The 26,944-nt window shown below is 40.6% G+C and overlaps 1 protein-coding gene across 20 annotated transcripts in view; it reads left to right on the forward strand.

Moving 5' to 3' along the window:
- Positions 1 to 26,944, forward strand: part of TENM2 (teneurin transmembrane protein 2) — a 3,953,434-nt gene that overhangs the window by 3,505,804 nt on the left and 420,686 nt on the right. Inside the window, exon 1 of one of the 20 annotated variants that reach the window (XM_063810852.1) lies at positions 1,028 to 6,245. The exons of 17 other annotated variants lie outside the window; for them this stretch is intronic. Coding sequence is in view for 1 of the 3 variants with exons in the window: in XM_016954581.4 (XP_016810070.1) it covers positions 7,630 to 7,645 (16 nt within the window). In the remaining 2 variants the exon portion in view is untranslated. Of the gene's footprint in view, positions 1 to 1,027; positions 6,246 to 6,276; positions 7,016 to 7,064; positions 7,646 to 26,944 lie in introns of those variants that run through there. 2 more of the 20 variants (XM_016954582.4, XM_016954581.4) reach the window with 2 other exon arrangements.

Raw genomic sequence — 26,944 nt, forward strand, 5'->3', positions numbered from 1 at the left:
AGCAGCCTGAGCAATCACAGTTCCAACCTCCCCCTCCCTCTCACTGCATCCCCTACTCCCCAGATTTCTCGGGGACAGGCTATGCCCCCAGTTGATCATTTCAGTTGTGTAGCCTTCGTAAGTCCTAACCACAAATCAGCTTTCTAAATTGAGAAGGTGATGAATTTTTAAATCCTTGAACCTGTGCTATAATCATCTTTCCACCATCCTACATATTACAATGCAGGAAGGCAACAGATGTGTTTTCTTATGGCTCTGGTAACATGAAATATTGATAGGGACGGGAGCGTGGGCATCGTGTTGAGGTTCATCTACAATGAAGGTAGCAGTTCTCATCCCAGCTTCTCATCGTCCACCTTTCTTTTCTGACACTTAGGACGTGAAGAAAGCCCCATACCTGTGATGCTCAAGGCTAGTTCAATGAAAGCTCTTAAAAAGCCGTGCAATGAAATCTGTCTAAAAAGGTCTTTATCAGTCTCCAGGGGCCAATTGCTAATGCAGCTAATACACGTTTGATCTATACAGATGATTTTTCCTTTGTCCTCAAGGGAATCTCTACAAACACTTTGGGTTTACATGGTGCCAAGCCCAAGTAGTCTGTCGGAAAATAAATAGCATTTTAACACATTCAAGCATCAGTCCCCAGGATGAAAAGTAGCACGTAGGCTCTTCTCTGAGTTTTCTAGCTGGGCTATAGGACATAATGAAAACTTCATTTTTACAACATTTCTTTTCCTGGTGACATTTCACTCAGAGGCACTGCATCCTGAAGGGGAAAAGGCACAAAGTAGACACTCTGATTCAAAAAAAAAAAAAAAAAAGAAAAGAAAAGAAAAGAAAAAGAAAGAAAAGCAATAAAGCAAAAAAGAATAAAATTTTATCTAGGACAGTATTTCCAAATGCATATATGGGTGCCATGTACCAATCTGTGTGGTGTAAGTATGCAAGATATCCTTAAGAGGCACATGGTTGAAGTATTTTATTTTAAAAAAAGTTTTAATATTTATTTATTGTAATATATTTTAGGAAATATATATTACATACATATATATAGATATCTATATAAATGTAGTTATGTACAGCTAGCACATCCAAGCTGTGATTTTATGGATATTATTAACTAAGATGAAACTAAAGTCAGAAACAACAAGTCAATTTGCAGAAAAAAAGTAAAGGAAAGAATTGAAGACTAGATGAAACTGCAGTTCCAGCAGCTCCATTCAGGAAGGGCTGGCTAGAACAAATACCCGGAATGTGTGAGGAAATGGCTAATGTGGGAAATGCTGATGGAGAGAAATTCCTCATGTGTTAATAGAGGAGGCAGAGCCAGCTCTGCCTTGGTCAGTGGGGATGAGTGTGAATCTACTTTTCCTGGAATGTCTGTCTCCCTACAGAGACGTCAACCACAACAGAACCCCTGTGGCTCCTGCACACAGTTCTCTGTTGTGTGAAGTTTTGTTTTCTTTGTGGTTTTAAGCAGAAAATCACACATGTTCATGCTGCCTCAATCTGACATGTCGTATTAACCCTTTTCATGTGACTTTCATAAGGCAGGATATTGCAGGCCATTCAGGAGATGTGCCTTTCAGAGAAGGATTCCCCTCAAAAGAGTGGACGCTGCACTGGACTTAAGTGAAAGGGGAGAGTTTGTAACTATCCCATAATATATCTGAGCCCATGGGAGAAAGATGATAGCAGCTCCTAGCTACCAAGTCTTCAGTATCTTCCAGGCATGACATATTAAATCTAACCCCCAGATGAGCTAAGTGAACCAAGCACCATTATTCTCATCATTGTATCGTTGTATTTATGGGGAGGCTAAAATGGGAGACTTACACAGCTAGGAAGAGATTCAAATACAATTGTGTCTGACCAAGAGGTTGGATTTCTTCACAAGTTACAATAAGAGGCCATGCTTCGGCTGTGAACACTTCTGGGGAATGGCCTCTCCTATAGCTTTGGTTGTATCCACAACAGAACCTATGTAAATCCTACAAAGCCTTCCTTAGAATAATGCCCACAGTGACTGTCCTCCCTAGCAATAGGACATCACAGAACACGAAAACATTGACTGTGATCTTTTTTCTTGGAAAAGGGTGGGAGAGTCAGGGGGATGGTTCATGTGGGAGAATGAGAGGGAAAATAAAATAATGGATCCATATAGATGAGAGGGATGCTAATGTATACACTGGGATTCTCTTCCCAGGTCCATAGTGAGCCCCTACATGACATTGAGAAGATCTCTTCTTTCCCCTGACCTTTTTTTGTTCCCTCCATAGTATGAGGGGTTTGACCTAAAGGATCACTTAAGTCCAATTATGATCCTTTGTGTGTGTGTGTGTGTGTGTGTGTGTGTGTGTGTGTGTGTTTCTCCTCTGATATAGAATAACTCAGAAAGAGAGAACTGCCCTGGAGAGTGGTTGCTAAAACAATAGGGAAACAATAGAGAAACCTTACCTTCACTGGTGACTCAGTCAAGAAAAAACAATAGAGCCACATTATCAATCATGAAGGATCCCAAGAAGTATACAGAAGACACCTGTTTCCGGAGCAGAAGGGAGGGGAAGGTGTGGGGAACATGGAGCCACATTCTACTCCCTTCCTGTATTTCCTTTGATCTCTCTACCTGCTTCTTTCTTGGCCAACCACAACTTAGAATCAACTAAGTTTTTGAATTAGCTTGTATAGACAAGAAACATGCTATGAGCCCTCCTTCTAAAGACCTTACCTTTAACTTCAGGAAACAAGATGACTGCTTTCTCTTGCTTCATTTACAAAAGTTATTCAGATGAGGATTATACAGTTTCTGAATCTTCTCTGCCACTTTAATTTTCTAAGCCACCAATTTAAAGATAGCCTTAAACAACTCTTCTGCCCCTGTGGAAACAGGAAGTGCATGCCTCAGGCAGTTCCTCAGGTTGCTGTGTTGGAAGGAATGATAGTTTCTCAATTCTGCCGCCAGTGAGACACAACTTCACCTCAGCAGTGCGTATTTAGAGACATTCATCATTAGAAACTGAGTGGGAACTTCCATATGGAAAAAAAAATCCTAGAATTTAAAGACCACCACAAGTGCCTACGTATTATTTAGAGACAAAGAAAGACCTGTGTTTTATAACAAGCATTCTTAACCCCACACATTGTAAAAGTACAAATGGCCCAGCAAAGTCAGAATGACCCGGGTGAAGTACACCTTGTAAGGCAAGAAATGTTCAACTTAATGCTGGCTATACCATTAGTATGTACCATGGAAGTACATACTAAATAAGGGAAAAATAAGAGAAATGCTAACTTAATGAAGCAAAATCATGACTCGTATTAGAAAATGATTAGCTGAGATCTGTGCAGTGAATAAAACAGGGCCTTGTTACAACTTGATTTGGTTGATGTGTTTCAGAAGGACTCGTAATTCATGTTCCAACTGGAGAAATAGCTTCAGCGAATGATGCAACATATCATATTTTTGTTCAGGTGTTTTGACAGGAAGCAAACGATAGAGTTGTTTGGAACTCTAATTGAGAAAAGGATCTTAATGATGTTCACTCAGTCCAGCGTCAGGGTATAGTGTGCTGATATTTCCTAGAGGAGAAAATGTTGTAGAATCTGCTTCTTCTGAAGATTTATAATTTTGATAAGCCTTTGTTTATGTAAGCAAGAAGTGTGATTAGTACTTCAAATAACTGCATGTTCAAGATATCTTTTGTTTGTTTATACAGAAAAGGGTGCAATTATCTATTTAACTATATCATTAGAGAAAAATATATGGAAAAAACTTCTGTATTCTTCAAAGATGTTAATAACTTATATGTGTGATGCCATCTTATGAAAAGACAGCCTTTATAAAATATGAAGAGTTTGAAGTATTGCTTTTCTTACGCAAAAGATTTAGAAGTGGCCATCAAAACCGTTAGATAGTTAGATGGCTTAACAAACTGTGAAAAGTAGAACCTTTTCTCTATAAAGTAGGACCTTAAAATCAAAATTTAAAGCAATCACTATCTGAAAAAAAATGTGTTCAGTAAAAAGTTAAATATGGGTCATGTAAGCTCAGTATTAACGCAGAGAGGCTGGATTGAACTGAAACCAATTTGTCGGATAGTGAGATGAAATGCTGGCTATGAGTTCCACTGGTTTTACCTTCAGCCTTGTGGGGGAATGGTGGGGACATTTGATAGGAAGTCAGTCTTGCGTGTTCCAGCCCAGCTCTGCTGGGGGCATGAATTTGAGCAAAGTCCCTTCATTTGTCCTGTCACCTTTGCCCTCCTTCAGGAAATGCCAGTTTTGCATTAGATTGGAAGTTCTCAGCCTCTGTTCCCTGTAACTTGGGAGACGGGATGTATAGATAAGAAGGAGGAAGATTCTAGAGGGTGCGGCTCATGGTCACTTTCTTCCCCCCATCTCCTGAACAGCAGCCCTGTTTTGGGTATCAAAAATCTGAAATAGTGTTACTTTACAGTTAAATCAACAGAAAGGTGTCCAGTTGATGTTGAAAACTATGGAATCTCCTTTTTAAAAAGGTAACTTTCATGATCCTCCTCTTAATGCTCTCAGTTTTTATACTCTGTTTAGTTTTTATTGACATCTCTGTCATGGGGCAGCTCATCTAGACAAGTTTATTGAAGGCAAATGATAGTGATGACTATGGTGCTTTGCACACAGATTGTCAATAACAATCTTGTTGTTTGGGGAGCACTTAGAGATGTGGTTCATGCATGTGTGAACCTCGTCAGTGTAAGTTTTGTGCCATTTAACTGATAACATTTTGAAAATTTATAATAGCTGAGGGTTGTTATAAGCTCATAAGATGCTAAGCACAGAGCTAAGTACTTTACATTTCTTACTGAACCCTCGAAAATAATATGATCTCATTACCCATAGTTTCCAGATGAGGAAACTGAGTCTCAAGGAGGATGAACAACTTGCCCAAGGCCACGGGGTCAGCATATGACTGGCAGACCCTTAGGTCTTCCCACATCACAGCACTCAGGGCAGTGAGGGTGTCCCAAGGGATCTTTGCTGAGACTTTTAGCCTGAGGTCAGCTTCTGAGTTGATTATGACTTAGTTATTGGAAAAAGATATAATTTTCTTCAATAATCTGCATCCCAAGGAACAGTCTCTGTTCTCATCACTCCAGTTAGTTGCTTTTAAACCCTATTCAAAAAATTACAACGCAGGTTGATTTCCTTAGTGGGGAGGATGAGAGGAACCGCTTCAAGCTGAGAGCACAGTTGTTTCCAGATGTGGCCAGGGCCTCCTTAAAGGTTAGTGGGCTGGATAACCCAGCATTCTGGGCCTAGGGAACCAACACACTCACGTGACATCATCCCACAGGGCAATCTGTATCCTTTACTTTTTGCCATTCTTCCAGTTTTCGGGTAGCTGGGTTGTATCATTGTGTGGTGTGTGACTGTGTGTGTGTGTGCGTGCGCATTCTCTAATGCTACTCTTCATTCATTTATTGCTGAGGGAAGTCCTGCTTCTTCCTGCACTGAAGCCCAATTCCCATTGCTTTTCTAATGTGTGCACTGGAGAGTGGGACTTCCCCTGTCCGAGCTCTTTTCTACTGACCTGCACTGTGTTCTCTATCCATTGCTTCCAACTCAGACAGCGCTTTTCCTCCCAAGATATCTAAGTTGGGTTGGACAAAGTCATTGGAAGTGACAGTCACTTAAAAAAAAAAAAAGAAAGGAAACTGGCAAAACACAGGGATGCATGTTCAGGAGAAGCTGTTGAGAGAAGCAGGTGGCTCTTGCCTCCTTGTGTTCTTGGATGAGACAATTGACTTTCCCCAAGCTGACTTCTTGCTTAGATGAACTGACTTAACTGTGAGGTCCTGCCAAAGGTTGTTTCTCTAAGCGGTGCCTGGGGCTTTCACAAAGTGAAGTCACCTCTGCCTGCCAAGCAGGGACTCTCTAGCTAGACACTGGGGGAATTTCATAGCCTTCTGATTACTCCTCCAAAAGAGGAAGTTCCTGTCATCATCTTACCTTTACCGTGCCAGGGTGCAGTTCGTTCTGCCTGTGGCTAACATGCCCAGCTCATAATGTGCTGTTGAGCTATAGAGAAGGGAAATGGCGGACTGCAACTTGGAGAACTGTTCATTTTGCTGAAGAGGAGACTTGAGGACAGAATCATTGCTCTACTTGGCTAAATCTGTGGTCTTCCTGTCTAGGGCTGTGACTTCAATGAGGCACCAAGGAGCATTTGTGGAGTGAGCGTGATTGCTCTCCATCCAGCTAGGAAGGTTAGTCATGTCACCAAATATTCCTTACTTCCCTTAACAGCCCCTTCTAAATCAATCTTCCATGAATTCATCAAAATGTTTTTTGTATTGCCTCAACTTTGCTGCTTCCATGTCAATTTCCTAAACCCACGGAGGTCACGTGAAGGGCATTTCCCAAACTGTTATCTGAACCTTCCTCCCTGGAGTGTCTTCTGCTCACTCCAGGGAAAGAGTCCTTTTCCCTGGGCTCATTTGCTGTGGTGGCCATATTTTAATTCCCTCTTGGCTTCTAATAGATGAGTTGGGACACGCCTCAAAGTGTTTTTGTTCCCTCTGAAAGAGGTTGAATCAGGGAAGAGAGGGGGAGAAATATATGTGGGAACAGTTTAATTGTATCCATGAGGATTCTTAGTAATCAGGATGCCAGTGTGTGTTTTCCAGAGCCTAGAGCTGACATAAATAATGTAGCGTACCTCGCTTTGTGCAGGCTTGCTGAGGAATGCTGATGGAGAAAAAGCCAAACTGGGATCTGAAGCTCCCGGCTCCCGGCACAGCCTTTAAAATCCTTTTATTGAGTGGTACTTTTGAAACTGCAGCCAGGACCTTGGCGGGTTGGATGTGCCAGGGAGAAGCCAACAGAGGAGGAACTCCGGAGGAAGGTGCCTCACTTGGCTTTTGGAGAATGAGAATCTGGTGTGGCCTGGATGGCTCCAGCTAAGATTGGTTAATTTCATTTTGCGCTCCTAATCCCACAAGGAATAGGATATCTCCGTCAAGGCCCTGAGAGCCGGGTAAGTGTATGCAGCTGTTGCTAACAAGATATGACCGGCCCCTCAAACATAGTGAAAAGCATCTTGCTAGCCTTTTAGAGCCTCTTGCCTTAATGGGAAGAGCCAAATGAGCTTTGCGGGACAACTAACCCCAAATGAAGTCCTGCAGCTTAAGCTCATTTAAAGGCAAAGTGTGCATTGGGAGAGGGAGGGGGACCACAAACGCCGCAGTTCATTTGCAGGAAGGAAACAAATGTGTCTTCACGTGGGATTTTCACAGGAGGTCTGCCAAGCCAAATATCCAGCTGAAACATCTTCCAGATTTTGATTTACAGTGCAACTTAAGCCTAGTCTTGGCCATAAATGATAGAAGTGAAGGAAAAGGTGGGGAGTGGGGGGAAGGAATAGAGGGATGTTAGAAATAATTCTCTATTGTAGAGGATCTTCAGGGACAGGCTCTGGGCATTTAGTGAAAGGGACAGCGATTCCTTTGCCTATACTCTGGTGGTTTAGAAAAGGACCTCAGGGAACATTTGTTTTGTTTTGTTTTGTTTTCCTTTTGATTAAGGCATTTGGGGTCTAGAAAAGAAGATTAAAGCAGGATCCGTTTAGTTTATTTAGTTTGCCTCACAGACATGAAGCTTCAGAATGGTAAGTGTCAATTACATTCCAACCGATTTGGGTAAACTAGCTGGGAGAGGGTTCTCGCAGAGGAAGGATCTGTTCAAATCTGGGCTGTTTTACAGTTTTTGGCCAGTGATAGGGGCTGCTGTGTAAACACAGAAAAAGCATAGATGACAAGTTTGATTGGGAAGGAAGGCTTTGTGTGACTTGTCCTTTTGGGGGATGGTTCTCTGTTGTTGTTGGTTTGACAATTATGGGATGTCCTTTAGAAACCATCTATAGCACACTTAAATTTACTTGACAAATGTAAACATGATCCGATAGTTCCATCGTGGGAAAGGAGTATATACTTTCCTCTTATTTTGCTACAGATTTGTTGTTTTCTTCTTTCTCCATTTAAAATATGGAGTGTTTTATAACGTAGGTTTGGAAATTATTTTGTTATGTGATGTATTGCTATAAATGTATTATTACTAAGAACTCTACAAGTCCCTTTCGATGATTTCATTGAACTGGTAAGGAAAGGAGTATGTTCTTGTCTGAGTTTCATTCCATCCTCTCTCATTGGGGTCTGTGCTTTGCTTATCTACTGCTTTAAGTGGTTTCACCAGAACTTTCATTCAGTAGTCTCGAAAGCCCCGCGTACTTCGCTCTGCTTGGACAAATGCCTTCCCAAATTAGCACTGTGGTTTTGTCTTGTGAAGGAGAAGTTTTATCTTCATGGATAAAGACGAAACAGGGTTTTTATTTGTTTGTTTTTTCATTTTGTTTTGTTTTGTTTTATTGGGGCAGGCAAGATTTAGTCTTTAGTCTGAGGAATCTGTTTGGACACTTTTCCAGCAAACCTTCCACTCTTTGGGAAAGAGCATGCCCATCTGTGAAATGGGCTTGGGATTTGATTAAAAATGTAACACCCACGCCCTCTTGGTCACATTGTGAATGTTTGAAAGGAAAAAAAAAATGATTATAGAGGGTTAGCTGAGGGGTTGTCAATAAGCTGGTCTCCGTAGGACTGAGTTTAAACCTGTTTTAAACATGCAAAAACTGGGTCGCTTGTTAGTTTCTATTTATAAGTGCGTTAGAAGAAAGTATATCTTAAGTGCAGGGAAATGCAATACTTCTATTAAACAAAATTTAGTTTTTATAACCTAAGAAGTGACCTGAAGGAATGTGAGGAATTGTTAGAAGCCTGTGGTTCTTGGGCACAGAGTCACAGCTTCATGTTTAATTTAACAAAACATTAAACATTTCATGTTTAATTTAATGAAACATTAGAGCACTAGGATTTGTCACCTTCATGACAGAATGTCAGAACTGTGGGATAGTTTCAGAATATATGTTCTTTCTACAGAATTCACATGTCACACTGGAGATGTTTCACATGCAAAGGCCTTTACATTTTTCCAGGGGTCTTTTTTTTTTCCTCTCTTATAAAAGAAGGAGAAGCAAAAAAGCAAGTAGAACAACAAAAACAACAACACATTAGGCATGCACTACTAGTCTAGCTAATTGTAGGGGGGCTATTAGCAGGCATTTAGGCAAATCGATTAACATTTAGCATCAGTACCAATGCAATTGCATTTCTACTTTTTGTGCTTCTGACAAAATAAGCACACAGATCTTCAGGACAAGAAAAGAACGGACGTTGGAACCATTTGTTAGGTGATAAACGTTTTATTAAACGCATTTGGATTTTTTAATGAACTATTTGAGAAAGTGGGGTGAGATCTTTGGAAAAAAATAGGTAAATGTATCCGTTTGATAAAGGTTGTTACCAGTGTGAGAGAGGCAACCCTTTGTACTGCATCGCTTGCCAGATTTTTTTCTTAGTCTGGAAAATGTGGTCGGAGATTGATAGTGCTAGTTTGCCTTTGGCCTGTGATGGGAAATTTCCCTTTTTTTTGTATTTCAAAGTGCTGAAATAGAGATATGCCCTACCTCTCTGTCCGTATTTTGCAGATGGGTGGAGCTGTATTTTCATCAGATGCTTAGAATGCTTAGCTCTTTTCCATGAAAAACAAGAATTGATGTTTGGGCAGTGAAGGTAATTACCGATCCATAAAGCATGCATGTGTGTGTGCATATATGTAATTGTACATGTGTACCCACCCACACACTCACACACACACACACACACACACACACACAATGTACAAGTCTACAAACCCTTCCCCTCACCCCCCTGCCACCAAATTCTCCTTCTATTCATTCGAATTGCCTCCTGCACCATTTCCGGAATGCTGTATAAAACACAATGGAGATTTATGCAAGGGCAGTGTTTTCTTTTGTGATGACAGGAGTGCGAATGGCTCTCCTGTTATTATATACTCAGCCTGAACGTGCGGCTTCCTTGGGTACCTTGAAGTGGCTGAGACCAGATGCTTCAGAGAGAAATGTCATATTCATGCAATTCAGAGGAGCATATGGCAAGAGAAAAATCGTTGTGACAGTTGCTGACCTGTGGAGCAAGTCACTTTTTTAACCCTTAAAAAATAGTTTGAACCCTATCCTAAATATCCACAGATACATTATTTAGTTGAAGAATTTTCTAATTCTCCTGTATGTTGCATTCTGGGAAAAGCCTGCAATGGGGGCTGGGGAAGTAGAGAAGCTGCCCTGGCCATGGTAGGATGGACAGCCTCTCCTACTCACACCCTACTCTCGGGGCTACATCCACACTTCTCTCAGCCTCTGGGTCCAAAGGCTGAAATTCAGCACGGTGCGACCCACCTTACCTAATTCAGGTTTGTGATGGCTCCCCTGCCTTCTCCCCAGGGAACTGAGGAGGACCCAGCAAAGCTCAGCCCTGCGTGCTATCCTGGAGGCCAGAGGCATTGCCTGCTGCCTTTGTCATCCTTCATGACCACCATCCTAACCCACAGATAGCACAGAGGTAGCAGAAGTTGCCAAGGAGGTCCCTTCACTTCATAAGGCCTCTTTTAATCCTTGCCTATGTGCCTGACACTCTGACAGACCCTGGAAAGGAAAGCAAGTGTGATATGCCTCACCCTGCCACCACCACCACTAAAGATCTCCTAGTATCATGCAGAAGATCTGTGAACAAAAATGGAACAAAGCATTGTCTTCAGTGCCATGAGGGCTGAGAGAGGAAAGCCTTGTATGGCCGCAGGTATTATGTGGGTGCAAGGGAAAGAGCTGGCAACCCTCAGAGCTCAGAGAGGTCAGAACAAGCTTCGTAGACGCAGTTTTTTTAAGAGAACTGGCCTGGCAGATTCTCCTGGAAGCCAAGGGGCAGGGGTCTCCACACCCAGAACATGGCAGATGCTTAGCAAATCAAGGAACTTCAAGTACTGAGTTCAGTAAAGCTGGCACCCAAGGCATGAGGAAGGCAAAAGATTGTACTAGAAAGATAAGCAGAGCCCTGTGGTGAATGGCTTTCCATATCATCAAGTCTAAGTCTTCTCTAATCTGCCACATCCTCATAAATCTGAGACAGACAGCCAGCTCATAGCCGTAAGCAAAGTGAGGGTTGAGCATATCAAAACAGCAGTATGGTTTATGTGAACACACCTAAGTTTTACAATGTCCACAACTAATTCAACGTTTTAAAAAATGCTGGCTACCCCTGTGTGAGCCAAACTAACGCCATGTGCATGTTTCAGATGGAGTCTGGGGGCTACCAGTTTGCAACCTCTGCAAATAGTCAACAGGCGCCTGCAAAGGGATCTCACCCTACCACTAACTTGCTTCTTATCTGAAAAGATTTTGGAGAAGACCTTTGACAAATATAGAAAGAGTGTGTTTGGAGACAAATTTTCAAGCGTCCCCACTTGGAAATCTGGTTGGGAGGGAGGCAAATATATATGTTCATGTTCCTATCTGGATTTATATTTTTACATATTTGTGTAATGGTGGGTGTGTTCTGCTTCCTTCGTATAGTCAAAGCTTCTGGAGGTGGAATCCAAAAGGAAGGTCAAAATTCTGACTCTGTAGATAGACACATAATCCAGCAGATCACAGCTAATGAGTACCTCTTTGCATAGTGCGTGTAGTACATGGGTTTCTGCAGGGGGGTGGGGTTCTTGGTGGGGTTTTTTTATGTTTTAATTTCCTCATCAGCCATTTAACTTTATGCCATATGGTGATGGCAGAGCTGCCCCCACTTCTGTGAGAAGACCCTAGTGGTTCCATGAACATCTTTTGAGAAAGCAGACCCACTGAGTGTTTGCTTAGAAGAGCAGAAGGGAGGCTGGGGAGGATGCAGTAGCCATCTCCTTTTCATCTTCATCTCCTAGAACTCAACTCCTCTGCTACCATTTGACTGGCATTGTCATCTAGCTCCTCTGGCATGCACACACACATGCATAGGCAGTGTCAGTCTGTTGGCAGCACCTCCCAGGACAGACTTGCGATCCCACGGGCTCTGCAGTCCCAAATTGCTAGGGCTCTCTTTTGAGTCAAGTGTCAGGCTGGCCATGGAAACCTGGGATTGGGCCCTGGCTGCCTTAGTGGCTTTGAGTAAGAGGGCCGGGCATTTAATATTTGTTGAAGTGACTGAGCTCTCAGTGCGCTCATTTATCTGTCTGAATAGTGGATAGTAATACTTCTCAGCTCCATGGAGATAATGGTAATGATAATTAAAAAAAAAAAAAAAAAAACTGTGACCCAGGTATCAGCTCAAACCCATCTCCACAGACCATTCCCACATTCTGGGTGTTCCCTGAGCTCCTGTGCTCAAGCTCATGTTTGTTCATTTTTCAGCACTTGCTCCTTCCCGCAGCCCAACACGTCGTGTACCTGTACCTTTCTCTCCACCCCAAGCTGCTCCAGTTGTAGAATTTGGCCTCTTACCCCTAGCATGTGCAAAAAAACAAACAAACTAGCAAACAAAATCTCAGGCAGACAAAATCATCCACCCAAAACCTTGTGTGGAACAGACTTTACTGAAAATTTGGAGAAAATGTAGAATTGAGAGTTTCATATGCCAGCAATAAAAAGAAGTTTAAATAGAATATTCAACACCTCTCTTCTTCATGAGTGCTTGGGTCAGTTCTGACTAACTGGGGCTCCAGCTCCCTGCCAGGTTCCCTGCTGCATTTCTTTCTCTTCCGATTGGCCAGAAATTCAAATGGATTTCATTATATTTTTGCAGAGCAGCTCAGCACTCTCCACCTGCACCCAAAAAGCCAGCGCTTTCTTCCTTCTTCATAGACCCCTTGATAGACTCTGCAAAAGGAAAACTATGGCATAGAGATTTATTTCCCCAAAGATATTAATAGCACCATTTCCCATCTCTAACCTTCAAGCCAAGAAAGGAAAAGTTATTACATTTTTGTTTTCAAAAGCACTTTTTCTGACACATAATACTTTACTATGTATTTCCTTACATTTTTAATATCCTTCCCACCTGATTGATTAATTAATTGATTGATTAAGGGATCAATTAAAAAGGCAGTGTGGCCAAAGTTTAAGAGCACAGACTCAGGAGCTCTGCTGCTTACTAGTGACTCTGAGCAAGTTACTTAAGTTCTCTGAGCTTTGGTAAAGGCGGATAGTCAAGGTACCTCCCTGATATCCCAGCCATGTGGTTAAATGAGATCATGCACATTGAGGTGCTGATTTCAGAACCTGGCACGTGCAATGGTTATTTCCTTTGTCTACAGTCAATGGCAGCATTTCATTTTCATCCAAATTTTATAATAGAATGTTTTCTCTATTTCCAAAATGATTTCAGGTTAAATGGGTAGTGTGCTGGGATTCTGGCACAAGCCAGATTGCACCTTGCCCCACCAAGTAGAAACTGACTGTATCCATCCTCCATCCTCAAGACAGAAGCCAGATGGCCTCCTGTCCTCCCCTAAGTAGTCTTCAGTTTCATGTATGTTTCTCTGTAGTGGCCTTCCCACTGCTGCTGTTTTAACCAGATAACGAAAAAATCCAAGGTGGTTCGGAATAACCGGCATTGGCTGAACTTTTTTCCAACCAATGTTACTAGAAACATAATTGCTCAGAATTAACACTCTCATCTTCAGTGGAACAGAATGCAATTGTTTGCTCTTGGTTTGAGTCCTCAGAGTGGGGCTGGTAGGGGGCAAGGAACAATTATTGCAACTAAATTTTAATCAACAGTTTCAGTAACAATATTGAATTAAAAAGGTACTAGCTACTAGTTAGAGCATGGCTTAACTTGTACACAGGCAAATCAGTCATTCTGTGGTGATTAACATCTATTCAGAACAGAGAATGTATTCTGGGTACTAAATTATCATAGGAATTAATGCAGTAGTTTTAAAGGGCTTAAAATATGTTAATAAATACAGTATTGCAGCACCTGCAGCTGAAGGAACCAAAGTCATTAAAGATGGATATAATTATATTTATTATTGCAAGGAGCTAGGTGGGGGGGGGGGGACAGTTTAATGAGCATGAATGAAATAGAGGTTCTTTATTTAAAACTTCTTACCTAAAGAAACTGTTCCCTTTGAGGAGTTGAGTTATTGCCTGAAATCACTGAATGAAAGAACTATACAAAAAGTTAATCAGGGATAATTTTCCAACCTCTGGGCAATGAACTTCAGAGGTCTACTGGGGTCATAGCAAAACTCTCCACCTTTTTCCCTTTGAACTTACCATGGAATCCCTCTTCCCCTGCTGTGCCCTGTAGGATCCCTGTGATGTCTGCCACTTTGCCAACTTCAGTTTCCACTGCCTTCCCACACCTGCTCCACCCAAATGCCACACCCACCTTGCAGTTGCTCAAACAATCCTTTATCCAACCTCAGGGCCTCAGCACATACTTTTGCCTCTACATGACATTTATTTTGCAACCACCTCAATAGCACTTGGCCAGGCTTTGTCCTAGACAAATGTTAAATACTATCTAATTTAATCCTCAGGAGAGCCTTACAGATTAGATCCCATTATCATCACCGTTTTACAGATGAGGAAAAGAAGTCAGTGAAGGGCTAAGGGGCTTGCCATAGGTCCTGCTGACTTGAAGTTCTCTTCACCACCAAAGTTCTGCTGCATCTTTGTAGGACCGGCTACTCTCATCCCTCAGATCTCAGCTCCGATGCTGTCCCTGACCCCTTTATCTAAACTCTCCTTTCCCCCAACCCCAACCCCAGTTGCTCTGTTTCAGGATCCAGTTTGTTCTTTGCAGCACCTGTCACACCATTTTAAGCGATAGTCTGCATGTGTATTTTTGGTTATAATTTTCCTTCTCTTGCACTAGGATCATGCCCATAAAGGCAGCAACTGTTTTTGTTTGATGCTGCGTCCTCAGCCCTGTTGAAGTAACTGACACTTAATATATCCTGAATAAATATTTGTTTAATGAGTCCTTGAACGCATGTGTTCACTATTTGCTGTCTGTAGCCAATAATAAATGATATTCTTAATCTATTTACCTACATAGACAGATAGACGAAAAAATATATTTATTTTTCAAATTATCTGATGACTAAAATATAATTTTATTAGGAAGGGTAATCCTCTTTAGGAATTAAAAATTTTCTTAGCTGATTGATATAAAAATGGCAGCCTAAAATAACCATTTCTATATGAAATCTGGGCCCTTTTACATAGAAGGTTGGGAATTGATGATTAAAGATAACTTCTATTTGACAAATAAGAAATAGGAGAACATGAGAGGAAGAACCACAGGCTCAAGGTGTGGAGCTGGTTAAGACAGGGTTCTCTGGCTCTTGGTTTCACATTGTTTCTGCCCATCTGCCTTGCCTCTTGTCGCCTACGTTGATAGCATCTGGAGAAGCCCATCAGAAACAGAGGAGCTTTTTCCGGACTGGCTCTTGCTGCTACTGAGAATGTTGTGCTTGGCAGGTCAGGAGCAGTGGATTGAAGCTCTCTTATTTTCTTAAATCTTGGGGGTGTTCAAGGTGAAAATTAACTGTCTGCCTATCCTCGTGGTGAAATGCATTTGAAATGCTATTTCCTCTTATGAAGAAGAAGAAAAGTAAACAAACACACATCATGTGGAATTAAAAATGGAGGTCCCAGAGCTGCATATCACACCTACAGTGAGACACCAGCCTTAAAGAAACTGCCTCATGTTCCCGGCTTGCCAGCTTGTTGAGGATACAGTCTGGCTACTAAAACCCCTAGCACCACAATCCTCTACAATATAGGAGACATGAACCACACACTGAGCATCTGATTAAAGTTGGGGGTTCTATGCCCAGAGAAAAACAACATGTGTAAACATGAAGCAATTTGCACATTGTTTCAGGGAACCTACAGACATTCTTTTGTCAATTTCATGGATCTCTAGAGGCCCATGAATTCCAGTTTAAGAAGCCCTGGTAGCATAGAACACCTAGTAATGTTAATTATAATAGGTAATATTTATTAAGCAATTATAATGTGGCAGATATCTGACATATATATAATAATTATACATTTTTTTCATTTAGCTTTCAGATGTAACATTTGTTTCCATTATGCAGATGAGAAAACTGAGGCACAGAAAAGCTAAATAAGCCAGAAGGTGTTGGAGCCTGGATTAGAATCCAGTTGGTCTGATACTAGAACCTCTGACAAAGGCAGGCACAGAAAGTTTACCTAAAGCAGACTTTCATTAGCTGGCATGTGACACCACGAGGAATCCCATGGTGGGAAAGAGAGGCTATGCAGAACACCTTCAGAGCGTCAGTGAAGGCCACAAAGGGCTGATGAATCCATATTGCAGGTCCTTCAGCTCCTCATGGAGAGGCAATCAAGATGGTCCCAGGATACCTCCTCTTGCCAAGAATTGCCTTCTATCCTCCTACATATTGGGGGACTGGAAAAATGCATTTCCATGTGACTTCACATCCTTAATCCACTAGGCTGGAGCTGAGAGTTCTTGGCATTTTATTGAGCCAAGTATTCAGAATACTTTCAATTTAAGAATGTCTATCATCAAATGGGCAGATGGGTGCTATCTGAATGTGAAACTCTCTCAGGAATATTTAGAATGGACTGGATTGTCAGCCTATTTTATGAGAGGCTATTAGAGTGAGATGTGTTTAATTATTTCTTTCATTTCTTAAGAGTATACATAGTATCCTTTAGAAGTTGCTTGACAATGTTTTTTAACATTTTTTCTGCTTTCTTTTTTAAAGAGAGCAGGCTCATTTTTACTTAGGAATGGGTATAATCTAACAAGTTAGAACTAATAACTAATGAAGTTAAATACCTCTCTGGATGTTTCTTTTCTATTGATTGAGCTATATTTAGTATCTTGTAATTAATATCCTAAGCACCTGCTTGGTTCTAGGCCCCTGGCATAATGAAGTGAATCAGAGACAGCCTGTGGCCTCAAGGAGTTTACAGTCTAGTAGGAGAGCAGGACGTGGAAACAAATCAATGTTGTGTACTATAGTGTGTGGCAGAGGAGGCAAACGAAAGAGAGAGTGGTCAGCTCAGGATCAAAAGTTTATGACTGGCTGCAAAGACAGTCCTAGAGAAGCAGTTAAGAAAACTATGATCTCTAGAACAGGAGTTCTCAAACTTGAGAGCACGTCAGAGTGCCTCAGAGGGCTTATTAAAACACACATTGATGGGCCCCAACCTCAGTTTCTCACTCACTGTATCCAGAGTGGGTCTCTGAATTTGCATTTCTAACAAGCTCTCAGAGGATGATGATGCTGCTTGTCCAAGGAAAACACTTTGAGAACCACTGTTCTAGCTTCTCAGAGGAAAGAATATAGAAAATGCTTGTGTTGTTTCCAGCTTTTTATCTCCTAAATTTTGAAATATTTCATTTCACCTCTGTCTGTCTTGCTCTGTGTTGTGAGTTTCCTTGTCAATATGTGTACTTCTGTTCTCTCTATGTGAAGTACAGCTCCGTGTTCTTCTGCAGGCTGTCTTCCTCTTTTTCTTCTTCTTCTCCTTCTCTCTTCCTTCTCCTCCTTCTTCTTCTTGTACCTAACTATGACCTCTGATTAGTAGGAATGGCTTATATAAATTTTGAATTGTATACATTCTTGTGGATGCAGGTCTGTGAGTATGAGTTTATTCTGAAACCAGCACTGTGGTCAGCATTATTCCTCACAATTGATCATGTCTCACAAAACACTTTGGACTCTGGGTAGACAATTAAATAAAGTAGCCAAATGGAAGACCCACTCATGCATATCTTCAGGTCCTCTGAGGTCTTATAGGGCCCACGTTATATTCCTAGTGGTTGCAGAGCACGCCAGGAAAGAAGACGACCACCAAGCAAGCCTAAATCAGCTGCAAAAGAGTTCAGCACTTTTTTTTTTTTTTTTTTTAAAGAATACTGCAGCCTTTCATAAACAGAGTCACGTTTTGGCCCCAATGCAATAAAAAGTATAAACTCATGTCAGAAAACAATACCAAGTTCCCACATTAATGAATCTTTCTCCTTTCTTTTATTCTTTTGGTCCATTTTGCACAGGAAATAAGAACCTTGTGGACAGAAAGATCATCTTTTGTCAATCCTTTTGCAGCAATTTTCCCAACAGTTCTTTCAGGTCTAAATGCTTTTAAGCATCTGTCAGTATCATATAATAGCCTTAATGGGAGGAAACAACAACAACAACAACAACAATTTGCTGCATAAGAATGAAATGAGTGAGTGGCTCTCTTCTTCCTGGACTGCAGTGAAAATGATGGTCCTGTCCATATGTAGATTTCCACATGCAGCCGTGCAGTTATTGTTTGCACTCAGACCTTAAGTTGTCTATAATTGTTATGTGTGTAGGAATGATGCCAATTGAGAGAGAATGGACAAAAACAAAATATTTATCATCCCTGAGATGATACAAGTCAATAAACAGCTTGATTACTAATTCATTCAGGAACAAAAATAATGGCTTTCTAAACTGAAACGACCAAATCCAATAACTAACTGTTTGTCAGGGCAGTAATAATGGTATTTGTATCTCTTTTAATTGGCTTTAACCTTTCCCTTCATGTGTGCAGTATTAAAAAATTAAAGAGGAAAGTATTTAGAGGCAAAGATTTACGGCACTGCGTCGATTACATGCTTTTAATGAGGTCAGGACAATAAACCATCTGAGCAGAAGCTGCTGCCCAATGATGAATTATTCCCTTTTACAATAGATAGACTACAGCAAGTGTGTGTGCACACACGCATGCTCACAGGCCCACACGCTTGTCTGTGTAGACCATGTGAAAGACCCCCAGCTTTGCTGTTGAGCTACCACAAGGTGTTTCCAGTTACAAGGAGTGTTCAGAAAGTATCAAAATACAGAGCTGCAATACATTATGTAAAAAACAGAAAGTTGCAGAGCAAACTGCACGATGTTTATGTAAGATGTTAATTCATTATGTCTGTGCATGTTAGTGTATATATGCAAGTGTGGATGGATGGATGGAGGCAGGGATGGATGGATAGAGGGATGGAAGAATGTCAGTAAGGATGGGGAGAGGAAAACAGGAAAGAAGAAGAAAAGTAAAAGAGGAAATAAAAGGAGAGAGAGGGAAAGGAGGGATGGAGGAAGGAAGAAGAAAGAAATATATGTAGAGAGAAATATTGATAATTTGGAAGCATACACACAGGAGTGCACTGGAGCCAGCTTGTACTAGCTTGTAAAGGCCCATTGTGCAATACATCTTCTCAATTCTGTCATATTCTTAACTTACAATTGTGGATAGTGACAGTATTTGCTGCACAGAAATCAGCAAATGCTACAGATCAGGGCTTTTTTTTCCTGGAGAGCCAATTTCTAAGCCTTTATCAGCACATCACTGGACACCCACAAAATCATTCAGAGTGGTTCTATCTAGAAAGAGGGTTTAGTACAGAACTAAAAAGGGTACATGGTACCGTTTTTAGAACTAGAAGGATACCCTTTTAGTAGAAAGGTATGTGAAGCCATTATGTTGGGAATGGGAAACAAGACATTTTTCCTCTTTATTTTATACATTTATTTATTATTTGTAATTTTTATTAAGCATTTATTATTATTAAGCATCCATCAATTTTATAATGAAATATTTTATTTTATTAAAATGTATCCACAAACGTTATTAAAACTTGTTTAGTAACAATAGAATTAATCACTTTACTTTAGGAGTCAGTTACAAATCCTTCATACAAGGAAACAAATTCAGACAAACAATAGAATCAAATGACAAAGGACTTCAGACTCAACCAGAAGTGTGTCATTTGATGGTGAAAATATCCTCAATCTTCCAGAGCAAAAGGAACATTCAAAAAGTGTTAACATAGATTGGTCCAGAATAGTAGAGTGTTCAAAGTCAGATCCCATCTGATGACAAATTCTAGTGAGGAAAGTCACATGGCTCCTCCAAAGCTTATCTCCTCATGCTCATTGGTTGACCGGAACCTTATCGCAGTCTTTGCGTAATCAGCGGCCTAGATTTAGCAGTGTGAAACATCTCTAACAAAGAGAAAGGCACCACATTCCAGACACTAGAGCTGCAGTCCCATTGGAAACGCACCATCCTTGTGGGCCAGCCAGTCTGTCACTAACTGAAAAAAATGTTGACGCTTCCTTTTTGCCACTTTGACATGGTGTGATCTCTAATCAGCCTCAGTAAGCAAGAGAGTAAAGAAGGTTCTCTGTTTCCCCTTCCTTCCCAAATCTTTCCCAATTCCAGATGATATTCTACTTATGACCTCATTGCTCTCATTTCCTACAGACTCTTGTAAATGAAAGTCCCTGACTAGAAGCCCATACCTGAACTGTTAAGGAAAATAGATGCTTCATTTTACAAACACAAACTCATTCATTCAACAAATAGTTCTAGATGCCAGGCTGTGGGTTAGATATGGGGATACAGTGGCAAACTTGTCAGACAAGGACCTTGTTTTTATGGAGCTGACATTCTAGAAGGTGAGACAAACATAAACAGGTAAACCAATGAAAAATATCAGAGAATGAGTAATATTTGAAAAACGAGAAATAGGGGGATGTGATAGAGAGTAACAGGTACTTTACCTCCTCTGCTTTAGAGTGGCTAGAAGGAGTCACATTTCTGAGGAGGTAAATTTTGAACTGAGATGTCAGTGGCAGGAAGAAGCCAGCCATGTATAGATCTTACTACAAAAAGTAGGTCCTGGCTCCTTTTATGGGGATTTTTCCTACACTCACTGAGGCCTTTTAAGACACAAGTCCAATGAATGGTAGACTGTAGATGCCTTCTTTATTTCCTGGTGACTATTTCAAAGCAAGCTTAGGAAGTCTTCACTGCTGCAAGTACCTTTGAAAAATGTGCAAAATTGGGATCCATTGTGTATTTGAAGCTGATTTCATGTGCTTAAATATCTTGAAGGTTGTTTACTGGTTAGTGCTGTGAGTAGCATTGTTTCCATGAAAGAAAGAAAGATAAGGCAATCATAAGTTCAACTGCTATAAACTGGGCCATCTCACAGTTGTGTCTGTACAATTTCTTTTTTTTTTTTTTTTTTCTTTTTTGAGACGGAGTCTCGCTCTGTAGCCCAGGCTGGAATGCAGTGGCGCGATCTCGGCTCACTGCAAGCTCCGCCTCCCGGGTTCATGCCATTCTCCTGCCTCAGCCTCCCGAGTAGCTGGGGCTACAGGCGCCCGCCACCACGCCCAGCTAATTTTTTTGTATTTTTAGTAGAGACTGGGTTTCACCGTGTTAGCCAGGATGGTCTCGATCTCCTGACCTCGTGATCCGCCCGCCTCGGCCTCCCAAAGTGCTGGGATTACAGGCATGAGCCACTGCGCCCGGCCTTTGTGTCTGTACAATTTCAACTAAGGGACAAAGTGTTGGAGAGAAAGATGTTATAGGCTTTGAATCAAGAAATATCTGGGTTCAAATCCTCACACTGCCCCTGAGCATGGTATTGACCCTCTCTGAGCATGTAGTACTCTCAACTTTAAGGTGAGGTTATAAAAATGCCCACATCATAGGGTCATGGTGAAAATGAAATAAGGTTATGTTTATATAAAGTGCCTGGCTCTGAGCAGCCTGAAGCATCTACTTAGAGAAGGTTCTAGAAATGTTGCTGAACGGTGTGATTCACCAGAGTGAGACTATCATCCCATGGGGACAGGGAGAATTCATTTATCTTTGCTTCAGTCTTTCTGTTGAATGCAGAGCTGCAATTTGGGACTCGACGTTGCAGCAAAGATTTCCTGATTGGGCAAGAAAATTGAGAATGCAGCTGTCATTCTTTTAGTATGATCCATAACAAAAGAAAAAAGAGATTGGGTACTCAGCCAGAGATAAACCCATTCCTTTAATCCTTTACTTATTTAAGAGTTGCCCTCTGCCCCTCCTCTGCCTGAATCTTTTCCCCTCTTCTTTTAGTCCTTTTTAGTTCTTCCTGGAGAACCAGAAGTAAAGCTTAGAACCAACTGGACAGAGTCCTTGAATTACATCACATGAGCAGTGCAATTTATGCAGCAAACTTCATTGCCTGAGAGTAGAATTGTAAGGACATGCATGAATGCTGACTATATTCCTAGGGGTAATGGAAGCTGCATATGAATATAGTAACTAACAAAAAAAATCAAAAACCTTGGAAGACAAATAAACATGGCAGAAGCAGCAAGACAATGTTTTTATGTTTTCACTTTTAATTGACTAAAAATATCAATACAACATATTCCTTGGACAGTCACCCCAACACCCCTCCCCTTTTTAATGGAAACTAGGAGGTGGTTGGGAGGAAGAACACTCAATTGATAAAACAACAGTTACCCCTGGGAAGTGCAAGTAGAGGACTGGAAAGGACTGTATTTTTTTAAAATACACATCCACATTGTTTGATTTTTGTTTTGAACCAGCCTGCACTACATTTTAAAATTAAGAATATACCTTTTGTAAAACTGGTGGGGGAGAAGGAAGAAAGAGTTACTTTCTACATAAGATAGCAACGTTGTTTTTAAGTAAGTTTTATTAACAAGTGACAATTACTTTTTTATGATACATTTAAGATAGTGAATTATGAATGACTGAAAATCCCCTCCAGCCTAATTGAGAACCATTATGTCTGGTAATTGCCACTGATTTCTGCAAACAGTCATTTTTCTCTGGCCTATTAACATAATTTAAATTTTTAATTGCCCTTCATAATTGTCTATTGGAGTTAACAAACAGTCCCATTCACCTAAGGGTTTCCGACCAGGCCCTACCTCCAGGAACTCACACTGGAAACATCTAAGGCCACTTGAGAATGCTATTAGGAGTTTGTGGATGGCCCAATTGAGGTGGCAGCCTCTGTGACAAATTGTGACATCTTTTTAAGGACCCATCCAACTATGGAATAATATATTTTTGGATTTCTGTATCAAGTTTGCTCACTTTTGCTTTGTAGCTACCTGACAAAAAAATAATAAATAGAGAAAAAATGTCACACTTGTAACCATGTTCACCAGGACTTTCATCACATTGCCTTATCTGTTGCACTGGGATAAGTGTGAACATTCTGGGAGAAGGACAGGTGCCAAGTGTTCATGTACTATAGGACTCACAGGTTAATTAAATCAGTGACATCAGAGAGGGGGGCAGAATTAACAGTAAAGATACATATTTATCTCAATATATGTGTGTATATACCCAACTTAGAAAAAAATGATCATAAAGTGCTTTAGTAGTTTTGTAGTTACATAAACTACAAACCGGCTATCTCAGCCGGTTCTTTGACTACTTTGCATACTTTTATCATGCTCGGTTTTCTGAGAGGAGGTACTGGAAAATCTGCTTTTTTCATATAGTTATATAAACTACTAGCAGTATATAAACTACTGTCATTTTTCTGAGTTGGGTAAATTCAAAAAAGTACAAAGAAAAATGCAAAGAAAATTTCCTATAATTCCATTTATAGTATATATGTATGCCTAAGTACACACACACACACACACACACACACACACACACAGAGATATATCTGGATAGTGTTTTATAATATATTTCTCACATGATTTACTATTCTTATAAAATTTTATTTGTAAGGACTACATGTGATTCAATATGTAGATTCGCCATTGGTTATTTAAGCATTCCACCCCTGTTGGATATTAAATTTCTTGGTTTCTACCATTACAAAAAGCTGAAAGAGTGAGCCACCCTGCATATTTTGTATACATCACTGATAATTACCTCAAGAAAACATCCTACAAGGTGAGTGATTCAGGAGTATGAACATACTGCTGAATCACCCTCCAAAAAGGTTGTAGATCAAAATATGCTCTCTCATCAGTATATGAGAGGGGTGACTTCCCATATTTTTCCCAGCACTAGATATTAACATTTATTAAAATGTTGGTTTCATTGCTAGTCTAAAACATAGCATTCATTCATTTCTAAAGGTTACATTAATTTGACCAAAAGATGCTGACAAACATTTTTATGTATTAAGGAGAGCATAGGTATACATTGTGAATGGCATGTTCACCCCACCTCATCCACTTTCTATTAAGATACACATATTCTTATTTGCACAGTTAAAACTTTAAATTCTCTGTGCTTTTTAAAAATCTCTTAAGATTGCTCTGCCTCAAAACTACCAAGTAGGTGTTCAGTGCCAAAGAACAATAGATTCCAACCACACAACTAGTTCCCATGCTACCTGAAAAAGGGCTTGGTTTTTTTTTTTCTGCCACCTTCATGCTCTTACGCATTTGCAGTAGGTGCATCTTAGTGCATCTACTTAGCGCAGCATATGAAACCACAAAGAAAACTGTCCCAGGGACCTTGAAGTCTGTCTTCCACTTCCCAGGGTCCCTTCATCCTCCTTTTGGTTCCCCTCAGAAGGTCCAAGTGAATCCCTTTGTGCATCCCCACCTGGTTTAGTATTGAGGCAAATGGGAAATGCCCAGAAGAAATACCGACTTGAACCACTAGTGTGAAATACTAACTCACAGCAATTCACTCCACACAAGTTTGCAGCTTCCGACATAAAGCAATGTCTGATAAGTATAATGACGAGGAATCTGATGCTTGGTGATACAACAGTAGCCACAGAAATGGTCGGCAGTGAATATCTGATTACCTGGCTCAAATCTATTTCCAATGTTGGGAGCTCCAGGGTCCATTTAAGTATCTTCAAACAAACGTTCCAGCCGAGATATTTATGGGATTCTCTACAGGCAGCTGACTGGCTGCTGTGGGAGGAAGTCCAAAGCTGAGATATTTGTCCTAGCTTGAAAACTGTCAGTACTATTTGTATGAATGCGTTCAAAGTGGCCATGTTTCTTCATAACTTTTTGGACTAGTTCAACAGGGACATGAAAGAAGGACACTAAACTGATTCCTACATGGAAGCTTCCATTGCTTACTGTCTGCTTGGAACTCTGAGGGTGACATTTATTATAAAAATAGCAACAGTTAGTTATAATTGCTGACACATTCCATGCTTTCAAATTGAAACTAATAATCTCATTACTCTTGTTTCCCTCACCTCCTCCTAAAAACTCCAATGATAGCACATTTTTCTGTGATTCCTATCTCAGCCGGTTCTTTGCCTACTTTGCATACTTTGATCAAGCTCGGTTTTCTGAGAGGAGGCACTGGAAAATCTGCTTTTTTCATCACCTATACAGGAAAAAAGAGGATTCTATAAGTCTAAAGCAAAATTGTAGATCGGGGTTTCAACCGTGAACTTGGGTTTGTTCTTTTTAAAGCTTAAATAATGAATGAGGACTTCTTTGAGGAAGTGTGGCTTTCTTTGGGGAAATTTATAAGCACCTGATGGCTGAGACCGCAGGGCGTGGAGTCAGAAATTGGTTCAAATTCTGGGCTTGCTGCTTTCTAGTTTAGGGTGTTGTTTTGAGTGAAATAGGAATAGGGAAATGGGTTGTTGTGAGAATCAAATGAAATGACACAGGTACACAAAGCACACTCAATAAGTGTTTATAAGTATTGTCATTGTTATGATTAAAACTTGACAAAAATCCTTTCGTTTAACACTCAGGACATCTGTGAGTCGGGTGTTTACTGGTTCCTCTGCTTCTCAATGACACCCACATTCCCAGTTGATTCTTACAGGCCCAGTCCTGCTTTTCATGAAAATAGAAAGGAAAAAAATATGGGATGACTTAAGAGATGCCAGATGAATCTTTGCCCCGAAGGCAACTGTTTATTCAGCTCATTCAACGAACAAATAATTTCACTGATGATTTATTGTTTTCCTCAGTGAAATTTTCCTTCATACATCCATAATTAAAAAGGGTGCAGAACAGTAAATCGGTGAACCTGTCATATGACATTTGTTAGCATCGAAAACCAAGGCATCATAGCTTTTAGAAAAGAAAAAACGAAGAGGTTAGATAGACCCTGATGTATGGATTTTTTTAACTGGCTGTCATTTCAGAAATGAAAAAGTGTGAGGTGTCTGTGTGTGTGTGTGTGTGTGTGTGTATGTATGTATGTGTTTAAAGAATGGAGACCAAAATGTAACGTGAATGTAATGCCCTGTCTTCCAATATAATGACCTAATTTCTATTGATATTGAAAATATACCCCTTATTAGCAATGAGCACATGCAGTGTTTGCAGTTTCTCTAAGGAAGGAATACCAGTTTTTGCTTATTTGTTTTATTTTTTAGAGACAGAAAATTTTCCAATGTTAGGAAAAAAATTAAATTACCTATCTAATTCACAAGCTTTCCTCTCTTTTTTGAGATGGAATTTTGCTTTTTTTGTACAGGCTGGAGTGCAGTGGCACGGTCTTGGCTCACTGCAACCTCCGCCTCCCGGGTTCAAGCAATTCTCCTGCTTCAGCCTCCCAAGTAGCTGGGATTACAGGCATGCGCCACCATGCCCTGCTAAATTTTTTTGTATTTTTAGTAGAGACGGGGTTTCACCATGTTAGCCAGGCTGGTCTCAAACTCCTGACTTCAGGTGATCCACCCGCCTCGGCCTCCCAAAGTGCTGGGATTACAGACGTGAGCCACCACACCCAACCCAAACTTTCCTTATTCAAGGCCAACCCAGCAAATGCTTTGCCCATAAGGAAGGGCTAAAAGTGGCAGCAAGTAATCATTTGATCTGAGGGTCTGATTATAGAGAAATAATATTTTAACTTTGACAGAGACTTCAGAGCCAAAAAAGCAGAGCTTGGTCCCTGACTTTAATGCTAAGCAAACAAATGGCTTTGGGATCCAACTCTACAGTGTGACACATGGATCTAATAATGATACTTGTAAAAAATATCATGAGAGAGAAATGATGGGAGAAATTCAAAGAACACATGTATTTCTCCCATACAGATCCTGTTATAACTGAATGTCACTCTTTGGCAAATTCTGCAGACATAAAAATGAACCCGATGCAAACTGAATTCGCTAAGTTCATCCTGGAGCACCTAACAGTGTCTCCCCTCCTTCCTCCCCCAGCCCCCCACAATGTTAACTGAGAACCTGATAAATCAGCAAACCGT

The sequence above is a fragment of the Pan troglodytes genome, chromosome 4, assembly GCF_028858775.2.
Source record: "Pan troglodytes isolate AG18354 chromosome 4, NHGRI_mPanTro3-v2.0_pri, whole genome shotgun sequence".
Lineage (NCBI taxonomy): Eukaryota > Metazoa > Chordata > Mammalia > Primates > Hominidae > Pan > Pan troglodytes.